At 36.0% G+C, this 11,390-nt stretch overlaps 1 protein-coding gene across 1 annotated transcript; it reads right to left on the bottom strand.

Annotated features, from left to right (window-relative positions):
* Positions 1 to 1,769: 1,769 nt before the first annotated feature.
* LOC124885891 lies at positions 1,770 to 2,908 on the bottom strand. Its single transcript, XM_047394146.1, has 2 exons — positions 2,411 to 2,908; positions 1,770 to 2,315 (listed from the first exon to the last, which is right to left on the bottom strand). Exons 1-2 carry the CDS (start codon positions 2,906 to 2,908, stop codon positions 1,770 to 1,772), a joined length of 1,044 nt encoding a protein of 347 aa, XP_047250102.1.
* Between the last annotated feature and the right edge of the window lie 8,482 nt (positions 2,909 to 11,390).

Genomic DNA, 11,390 nt, shown 5'->3' on the forward strand with positions numbered 1-11,390 from the left:
GATGCACTACTAAAGGTGTAAGTCTACGGTAGACCATACTAATCGATGGCTGACATAGGTCATGATCTACGATGGTCTATTAAGTGTCACCACCACTCTAAGATTATCTATTTAAATCTTCTTTAAGTAAATTACTTTCTTCCACCAGTCCCAAAACATGTCATTATCTATTTAAATCATTTTTAATTTAATTATTTTCCTCCACCAGCCACAAAACATGTGATTATCTATTTAAAAAATATGTAATTATCTATTTAAATTATTTTTTAATTTAATTATTTTCTTCCACCAGCCACAAAACACGTGATAATCTGTTTAAATTATTTTCTTCCACCAACCCCAAAATATGTTATTATCTGTTTTAATTTAACCGATAACTCATTGATTCACATGGTCTACGATCAACTGATATGTCCAGTCGAGGAAGGACTAAGTATACAATTGATGATAGATTATATATTACTTTTTACTCATTCGAAAATTATTCAAGCTAAGCTACAGTACTGTAATTTGAATAAAGCATACATATTTAATTTGAGTTTTTGTTTGTACAGAAGAATAACCGCCACATAAAAAAAAAAAGATCACAACAAAGATGGTAAACACAATGTTAAAACAAACTAAAACATACTTATATTAAACTTGTTCATTACATAACATAATAATATCTACAGCAAAAGGGGGGAAATAGAAGAAGCTTTCTTATAACAAGATCCTACAAGAAAGCTTCTCCAGCAATGAACAAACCAAAAAAACTTACAAACATAAACTAAAATAACAAAGTAAACTAAATTATAGGGATGGTGGGGGGTGATGTAGTCGTTGCCATTCATTTCAAGACGCTCCAGAATTGCTCAGAGAAAATGAGCAATTTGGCGGAGCTCACGCTCTAAATACTGTCGATCTTCTCCCAGGCCATGGAAAAGATGGTCAAAGTCACTTCAAAGAAGCAACAGATCATAGTAACAAGGGGGGATTCATCTGATTGGCCGAAGGTCAATTCTAAGGCCAGGCATGATTTCAGTTTTGGGTGAAGAACAAGAACAAGAACAAAAAGAAAAAGAAGAAGAAGAAGAAGAAGAATAAGAAGAGGGTTTCTGATATTTTGGGTTTAGTAACAAGTGAAGGGTTACGTACAAATAGGCCCTGTACTTATAGACATATAGATGGTGTCCATTCATATGTCCACCCAATGGTCAGTCGACGTGTTTGAGAAGAAAAAATGTTTGGCTTGCGTATACTAGTGGTTTTTCTCTTGAACAGACTTTTTTATAGCTTTTCATTAAATGAGAATAAGAAACAAGGGAAGTAATGATTCATTGCATCAATTGGAGAGATAAGGCGAGAAAATGACGAAGATAGCGTGTTAGATAAGGAATAATATAACCAATACGTAGTATTTTGTAAACCTTGGGAAATATACATCATAGACGTTATGTAGTCTACCGCAGACAAAAATTTAGGTCTATTACAACTGAAGGTTAAAATCTACAGAAAGGCACATTTAGCCACCAAAACAGTAGCTTTACAACTGAAGCTAAAAAAAGCCTATTTATGATTTGATGGCCATTCTACACGTGGTTCTTTTGTGCCCAGATTTCTTGCATATTGAACACCTATTCCTCCTTTTGAACTTGAGTGTCTCACCGATGCCCTTAGTGCATTTGAATTTCTTCCTTCCGAGTTTGGTATCGTAGGGGGTGGAGAAATTTTAGTGTCTAGCGATTCCTGTGACACAGTCCATTCGACCTCCAGTGGGACAACGTTAATTACTTTCGAGTATGCGGGGAGGTAACTTTCATCTTTATAAATTGGCAAAGAGTAGTTGTATATGGTGTTAAATAACCTTCACCATCGCCATACTTTGCTCGCAAAGCTTCCATTGCATGTTCGCACGGTATTTTCACCAAGTCAAATTTTCGACAAGAATAACTCATCTTCAAGAGATTGACTTTGGAAGTGACGCCGTTGCTGAACACCGTATACTGGTCGAGAACCCTGTTTGGATTACTTACATACAATAAATCGCTCGCGCTCTTATTATCCCTTAGGATACTTTTCGCATAAGTCACAAATATGTTCTCTTTACTATCGACAAAGGCATGCCGCTCCCTAAATTTTTCACCAAATTTTCTATCAATTGAATTGAATATGTACGACATGGGGTACACCCGTTCATCCATCAAAATCGATTTGAGCGACTCGACAATGTTTGTGGTTATCACGTTGTACCTATTGCCCGAAAAGTGTGCTCTACTCCATTTTTCAAAACCAAAAACATTTTCAAAGACATGTGCTACCTCGAGGCACTTACTCTTCAATTCAGTAAAATTATCAGTAAACTCATCAAAGGAATAAGCCTTTGCCGCGGCTAGAATAGATAAAAATGTTCTCCGCAGTGTAAATTTACGCAAAGATTTTCAGCGAGGTGCCTCATGCAAAGTCCGTGATGTGCACAACTGTATACATGGGAGAAGGAATTGGCGATGCTAATGTGCCTATCAGAGATGACACATAGATCTGGTTCATCTTCTACGATAGACTTCAGTTTCTGGAAGAAGAAGGTCCAAGAAGCATCGTTCTCTTTATCAATGACACAAAAGGTAATTGGAAAGATATGATTTTCAGTGTCCTGTCCAATGGCACTCAACAGAACGCCCCCATAATTTCCATACAAATGTGTGCCATCGACGGCAATTACCTTTATCATGTGGGCATATCCCCGTATGCAAACTTCGAATGCTAAAAAGTAGTAAACGAACAATCCATCCATCCGGTTTACCATGATAAAGTAAGAAGACCCGGAATTCAATAACTCCATATGGGGAAAAGTCGGCAAGCAAGCATATCCGTGCTCCGGTGTCCCACGAATGATGTTCTTTGCAATTACACTTCCTTTCCAACACATCCAATAGCTTGCGTTGCAACGCAACTCCTTAAATATAATTCTTTGAATTTCTCTTATGCTTGGACCCTTACATCTCGAAATTGATTTACGCATACTGAAGCAATCAATTCGAATGAGACTTTCTTGTGCCTGTGGGTGGCATGTTCAACAACCAGCTTTTATGATACTTTTTTGCTTGCAACAACCAGCCACAACCACGAGATAAGCATTTTTCCTTAATCAATTTCGTACAGCTCTTCTCCATATAATAATCAAAAGAATGCTTCGCCGTTGCTGCGTTTAGTAGCATTTTCAGCTCTTTCTTATCGACGAATGTTTGACCACAACAGAAATTGGTTCCGTCGGAGAAAGAGTATCCTAGTTGTGATACCGTTCCACAGTCCTCTTCATCATCTTGCGAGTCCAATGAAAAGTCTTCCATATTCATAGAATCATCTTCCATATTAATTGGATGATCACCACCGTTCTTCTAATCATTCAAATCATCATCGATCAAATCATTGTCAACTTTCGAGCGTCGTGGTGGGGGTGCTGATGAGTTTAGCGGTCCTTCAAAGAACCTTTCAACCATATTTATCCTCAAAATAGGCCTAAAGTCATCTGTATCAGCATCCATTATGTACTTCAGCACACGTACATCGCTATTTATGATCGTAGGATTCACCTTTTCCCTAGAATGCATTAGATACCTAATAACCACGTCGCTCGGCGCGCAATCTAATCACCGCTCTGCATTACGTTTGCAATGAATTTGTCGTACGAACTCTTGCAGCGAATAGGAATGGGAATTATCACCTTGGTAAATGATCTCCATTTCCAACATTTGGGAGTCTCCACCCATTCTCCCATGAAATCACCAGAAACCAGAACAAATTCTGCAATAGAATCCTAGAATTAAGCTTTGCTCGATGGTAGATTATGCTTACGGTCTATATCAGGTTATATGCATGGTCTATGACTGACGATGACGGGTCAATTTTTTTACAGATATCTGTAGAAAAAATTGAAATTGCAAATGTTGCTTCTAATCAATGATTATTGGGTTTATGGAATAGAGAAATGAACTTGGAGTCGCCTGAAATGCTATAATGCACTTTCAAAAGTGGTTTTGAGTAATGTGAGTGATTTAAAGCTTTTTAACAAAGGTGGAAAGTATGTTTGAGAAGATAGAAAATAAATGGGGTAACAATAGATGCAATGGACAAGTTATTGATGTTTGTGAACTGATTTGCAGCTAATCGCTGAAAAATAACGCCGGAAAAGTGGCCGGAATCGGAGCTTTTTGGAGGAAAAAATAACTACCTTCTATTTTTAGCTTTTGGAAAAAAAAATTAATATTTTTGAAAAACCTAAATATTTTTGTATATATAATGTTGGATGATGGAGTGGGTTGAAGTGTATTATTAGAAACTTGTGGGTGAATTTATTAAGTTGGAAGTATTGGGTTAAAGTGAATTATTATAAAAGTTGGGCTGAAATTGTTAAGTTTGAAAAGTTGATAGTGAGGTAGAATTACGTGGGTATTTGACCAATGTTTTAAAACTTTTGGGTATTTGGCAAAATAGTTTGGAAAAGGAGTTGTTCTGGCATACTTGCCCGAGTTTCTTGGTAATTAAAATAAAGATTCTTTTTTTATTGATAGTTAAAACTTATTCTAATTAACTCAGCATATGAATATTCTTCTCTTTTTAAAATCTCTAACGTTCAAAGTAGTATTACTGTTCTTTGTCCAATTTGAGAGTTAGCTACGTGGGTGGGGTGGGCTACATTTAAAAGTGGGGGAAAGTAAAGGTGATGTGACATGGTACAAAAAAACAGCTGTAAGTTGTAATAAATTATTACAACTTACAAACACTGTTTATAGTTTGTAATAAATTATTACGTTTTACAAACAGTGTTTGTAAAACGTAATAAATTATTACAAACTACATGATTTGACATAAAATTGTTGTGACAACACACTGCTTTTTTGATTTTTATTTTTTGTGAAAAACGTAATAAAATATTACGTTTTACAAACTGTATTTACTATTCATTTCCGTCAGTTGACCATTAAGAAAAAAGTGGAAAACATAATAATTTATTAAGTTTAGCCTATTTTGGTAACTTATTAAATAGGTGGCCTATTTTGATCATCTTTAAAATTTTATGGCTTATTTTGGTTCTGAGTTCAATATACACTCATCTTAATATATATATATATATATATATATATATATATATATATATCCTGATTAATGAATTTATAAGAAGCAATCATGAATGATAAAAATGTGATACACTCGTCTCATGCTCACAATGAAGAGATTATCCATACCATATAAAATGATTATATAGTATAATAAATAGCTACTATACTTGTTGATTAGTGGATCTTTATATAAAGAAAATATAGATGTGTAATTTATCAATATAGTATTTTAGGATATTATAATATCCTATTTATGACCACTGATTTACTCATTTGATAGCATTTTATAAGAATTAAAATTTTTTAATATTTTTCATAATTTGTGAGATTTTCATAGTTATGAGAAAAAATACTATTTAAAAAGTTCAAATTACATGCACAAACAAAACAAAAACTTAAAGGGACCTTTTGTACAATATTATCAGTTGATATCCATACTACAAGAAGACTAAAATGATGCATTTCATTGAAATTGGAGGATCGATTTCATATGGTTGAATTTCAAGTAAAGATTGACACAACTTCAACCACATGAGCCTGAGGTAATGTCTGAAGTAATTTTGAAGTGGATGGGCTAGTAGATTTTATCACGTGTGACTTATTCATACGCCCGATATTTCATCATTCTTCCTTTATTTAATGTTTTCTGCAACTTGTGCAAGTGATCCTAAAAGTGGAATATTAAATTAACCTACATCAAACAGTGGAAATAGTCCCTTGCAAAAATGTAAGGAGAGACTGCACATGATAGATCCTTGTGGTCTGATTCATGTAGACACGTAATTTTATCCCTCCCAAAATTCAATCTACTCATTTTTACCTTATCCTACCATGTACCCTCAACCATGTAATAATCCCTCCACAAAATGACGAAAACAATAACCTCTAACTAATTTTATCTTATCCTAACATCCTACCCAATCAAAATAAACCACCCACTACCCCACCTCACCCCTAGGTAGCCCACCCCACTCACGTGACCCCATTTACCCATTCATGTTTTATTTCTCTTACTAGAAACACATGATTATACACAATACATTAACAACAAAAAAAGAAGGGGGGACCCACGAGTACACCTAACAAAAAAGGACCCATTTAGTCATCATCCTCATAATAATAGCATGAAATTGAAAAGAGGGGGACCATTTTTTTAAGATAGAGAATATTCTTAGAGGTCATATTGAAAAACACAATTTCCACCGACTCCATAGTTTTTATTTATTCCTCACGAGCAAAATCACACAGAGAGATATACACAGGCAACAATAGGTATAAAGAATTTTTCATTCTCTGGGAGGAGGAGACTGCAACAATACTCTTCCCATTTTTCATACTCACACCACACACCCACTTCATCATCAACACCATCTCATGCACGTCACTGGATGCACAAATGGAATGAGTAGAAAAGAGGAGGTGAAGCAGACTAAAGACGGAGAAAAACACTGAAATGGGTAGAGATTAAGGAGTTGATTGAGAGGGAGATCGAAGACAGGGAGAGGGATCGGAGACTGGAGATTCCTCGCCTAAATATCACCGGCAAAGAGGGTCTGAAAACGGCCAAACTTCCTCTATTTTCCTTTGATTCCGGATGAATTCCGGCCGGCAACTGGCTGTTCTGGTCATTTTCGTCACCGGCGACTCACCGGAGTTCGAATCGTGCTGGTGTTTGGTTTTTTGCTAGATTTTATCGAGCTTTTGGGATCATCCATTGTGGGGTTTGCTATCGATATCAGGATCATCAGGAATTTCCGAGACCAAGTCAAGTCAATATTCGATTTGGGTGTCATATTGCTATTTTTTTTAGTTGGAAATCTGATCGGAGGTTGTTTTCCCATACCGAGTTGGATTTGTTCGTCATTCGAGGTGTTTGGTTTGAGAGTTTTGGACCAGGCACTATTCTTTAAACTATCATCGAATGTCAGTCACTGAGGTCCATTTCTTAACTTTATATTTTATGCTATGGTGGATGTCGATCCGATAGTTTTATTTTATTTGTTTGATGATGTTGTGCTTGTCTGTCGATGCTTGTGGACTGGATAAACTTGGTTGATGTTCCGATGTTGCGTAGCTGAATAGTTAGTCATTGGCATTAAATCGATGTTGATATTGGGAGTGGATAATTACTTTCATAATTGAAATTCATACATAAAAAATGAGGGGCAGGATTAAGGAAACAATGAAAAGGGTAAATTCAGATTAATTTTGATTTATTGTTGATATGAAACGTGATAGACTTATTATATGGATAGGCAATGTAGGTTGGGTAAGCAAAGTTTAAGACTCATTGTTTTGTTGAAAGTTTGAGATTTTGTTGAATAGTTTAATTTTCTTGCACTAAAGTGTCTTCATTTGGCCGAGGAATGCCCCGAGGTATTTGTGTTTATTCGTCGGAGAATGCCCCGAAGTATTTTGTACCCGGAGAACGTTCGTGACGAAGGCCCGAGGTGGCGGGTTAGAGTTTAGTTTAGGACTAGTTTAGAATAGAATAAGTTTTACCTTTCCGTATGTTTTTATTTTGGACTGTACATTATTTTGGTTTTGAATTTTGGGTGATTTGTTTGTGTGCTTGAATGTTATGTTTTTATGTGGTTTATACATCCTTAATGTCACAATTAGCCGATACACTCTACCAAGCGATCGTGGTCGAACCACAGGATCGAGAGGTGCCTAACACCTTCCCCTCGATCAACAGAATTCCTTAGCTAGAACTCTGTTCGCAAACCAGTTTCAAAAGTCAAATGATTTAGAAAAGGATTTTCCAATGGTGACTTGGCACACCGGATTATGCCAAGTGGCGACTCTAATTTTGAATGTAAAAATAGTCCTTTTTTGAAATAAACTTTCAATATTTTATCACTTTAATAATAAAAACCCTTTCGAATCGTAAATCGATATCTTTTTGGAGTTGGAAAAAAAGGGGTGTGACGGCTCTGGCGACTCCGCTGGGGAGCATTTTAGAATTCGAGCTTATTTTTTGGAGTTGTATCAGCTTAGTTTGGCACTATAGGTGTATAAACATTTTGTTCGTGTTATTTTGTGTTATTGTTTTATCATTGTAGAGTGTTTTCGTGCTCTTTTTTTACAGTATTTATACTATGTGTTACCGCTTTTATATCTGGCATCATGTGCATAACCCAAGTCATTCTTTCTGCAACAAGTCCGTTGTGCACGCTGTGTACACGACTTCTTGTTGAGTCACCCTTAGATTAGGAGGGGGAGCCGTTGGCTGGTATGGGGTGGGTGGAAAGCTAAAGCAGCCACTATCGACCATACGTTCCCTCGAACAGCCTTGTTAGTAAACCCCCGCGTCGATCAGCCTTTAGGTCATGCTTATCTACATCATATTTAGACCTAGCGGGACCCACTTGGTCCTTTGTAGGAAACTCACCTCTAAGACATCACTACGTGCTAAATGTTGCATCTTTGAGGGTAACAAGGTCATTTGACAGACTAATTTGGGCAAAAGTATGAGTTAGAAGCAAAATGTGTAGCCAAGAAATTGTGAAAAAAGGAAGAAAATAAAAGAGTGAAAAAAAAAGAGATTCGGTAGTTTTTAGGGTTCTTTATGACTTTTGTTTTTCACAATTTAAATATATATATATATATATATATATTTACTTTTTACATTCATTTACCCAAAAATCAAAAACGTTAAAAAGATTTTCCTTTTATTAACTATTCACAATTCGAAAACTTCAAAAAATATTTTTTCCTTTCAATAGGAGCTTTGTACAATCTTATATAATGAAAATATCAAAAAGATTTTTTCTTTCATAGTTTTTGGTGTTAGTTTCTAATTAATAACCCAAAAAAGATTTTATTCTTCTATCTTTAGTCGTATCTCTCAAGTCAGGGTCTAGTTTGTTATTCAATCATAAGTCGTCCAAGTTGGACGAACTACGCACCCCTGATTCTCCTTTCTCGGGAGAGAGATATGTAGGTATCCTATTTTTGGTTTTTGGTTCTTATAATAAAAATTCAAAAAAAAAAAAAAAAGATTTTCTTCACTCTTTATTAGAGTAGGTGTTTCATATACATCTTTAAAAGAAAACTACAAAAAAAAATTCCTTTAATAGGTTCAAGTTTCATTTTTATATGAAATTCAAAATCGAAAATCCAAAAAAAAAAATTCTTTAGTAATCATAGGTTTCATTTTGTATAGGGAGTTTAAACTTGAAAATGCAAAAAGAAGAAAAAAATTCGTCAATTCTCTCGACAATTTGTTATTTCCTTTTCTTTTTAAAGTTTCAAGAAAAAGAAAAAAAAAGAAAAAGAATTAATTGGCCATTTTGGCAAGACTTCACGAACTACGCACACCTGATTCTCCTCTCTCGGGAGTGAGATACATAGGCGCCCTTCTTGGATTTAGTGACCTTTTCAAAAACAAAAAAAAAGAGGTTTTGAAAAAAAAAGTGTTAATTTCTAACGTATTTGCTATCTCTTGTTCAGTTAGTTTAAGGTGGTTGGTTTGTGGCATTTTGGTTGGTCCTCCATATTGCACCAAGTCGCAGAGAAAGTTATGGCCAACAAGGATATTGAGTTTGTTGTCACTGATCGGATAGGGAGTTCGGGCAATGAGAATTTAGGAGCTAATGAAGAGATTCGAAAATTAAGGCAACAAATGATACAAATGCATCAAGCTTGGGATAATAGATTTCCACCTCATCCATTTTCCGCTGATAATCTGGAACATCTTTCTAACTTGCCTCCAGTGTCACATACACAATTTCCTATTTTTGTTGACACACCACAGCATGCATCGGAACCTGCTCCGGGGCAACACTATCCAAACACTTCCAATATTCATTTCCCTACTCCTCAACACAAAGCTATCACATACTCGGCTCTACCTGTTGTTCATGTTTTTGCATTTCCACCCCTGTCTGAAGCTCCTGCTTTTAATGTCAATCCAATTGTTATGATTCCTCACTCTACGAGCGACCCTTTAATGAATATTTCTAGTGATCAGCATTATACTTTTGAGCCCATATTTAAGTCGACTGGTCCATATGGCTACACTCATCTGCCTGAATTTTCTTTTAATGCTGAAAAGCCTATTATGAAAGAAGTACAAGAGAAAATGACCATAAAATTTAGAAGTTTGGAACTGGATATAAAGTATCTTCAAGGACTTGGGGGGTACAAAAGTGTCTCATATAAAGATCTGTGCATGTTTCCGAGTGTTCATCTCCCTCTTGATTTTAAAATGCCAAAATTTGAGAAATATGATGGACACGGGGACCCAATTACACATTTGAGGCGCTATTGTAACCAATTAAGAGGCGCTGGAGAAAAGGTAGAACTACTCATGGCTTATTTCGAGGAGAGTCTTTCAGGCCTAGCTTCGGAATGGTTTGTTGACCAAGACATCGACAAGTGGATTAGTTGGTATGACCTAGCTAATGAATTTGTGCAACAATTTCAATACAATGTGTAGTTGATCCCTGACAAAAAATTCCTAACCAGTATGAAGAAGAAGAATACTGAGAGTATGCGATCAGATGGCATGAACAAGCTGCTAGGGTGAGGCCGCCAATGAAAGAAAGTAAGATAGTAGAGGTGTTTATTCAAGCGTAAGATGAAACATATTATTAATATTTGTTACCTGCGTTAGGCAAGCCGTTTATTGAGGTCCTCAAAATGGCGGACATGATAGAAGAGGGAATTAAGACTGGTCGTATTATGAGTTTTGCAACATTGAAAGCGACTATTCAAGCAATTCAAAAGGGTTCAGGAAGTGTTGGGGAGAAAAAGAATGAGAAAGATACATCTGCTATTGTAGTTGGAAACCAGGAAAGGTCAAGAAGACCACGTCGTCGTTGATGTCAGTTTCAAGCCCAAGTTCATACCCAAGCTCTCCATAATCACTCCCAAAATCCATTATACCCTATTTCCCCACCTCTATATCTAGTATATTGTGCACAACCATATGTTCAACTCCCTCCTTACCCACAATGGCGTGCACCAACTCCTCAAAGTCATTCTCTGATTTCCCTAACATACCAAAGCCCTCCTAGGCCCGATGTTCGATCCAAGTTAAAAAATGAAATGAGCCAAAAATTGAGGGATAGTTTCACACCAATTGGAGAGTCATATGCCAGTTTATTTCAGAGATTGGCACAGCGAGGCATGATCACTCCTCTCCTTGGGTATACTCCTGATCCGCATTCAAGAGGTTTTAATCCTAATGTACGATATGCATATCATTCTAATGTTTAGGGTCACAGTATTGAAGATTGTCGTGCTTTAAAAATAGAAATTGAAAAGATGATTCAAAACAAATTG

The sequence above is a fragment of the Capsicum annuum genome, chromosome 7 (genome assembly GCF_002878395.1).
Source record: "Capsicum annuum cultivar UCD-10X-F1 chromosome 7, UCD10Xv1.1, whole genome shotgun sequence".
Classification (NCBI taxonomy): domain Eukaryota; kingdom Viridiplantae; phylum Streptophyta; class Magnoliopsida; order Solanales; family Solanaceae; genus Capsicum; species Capsicum annuum.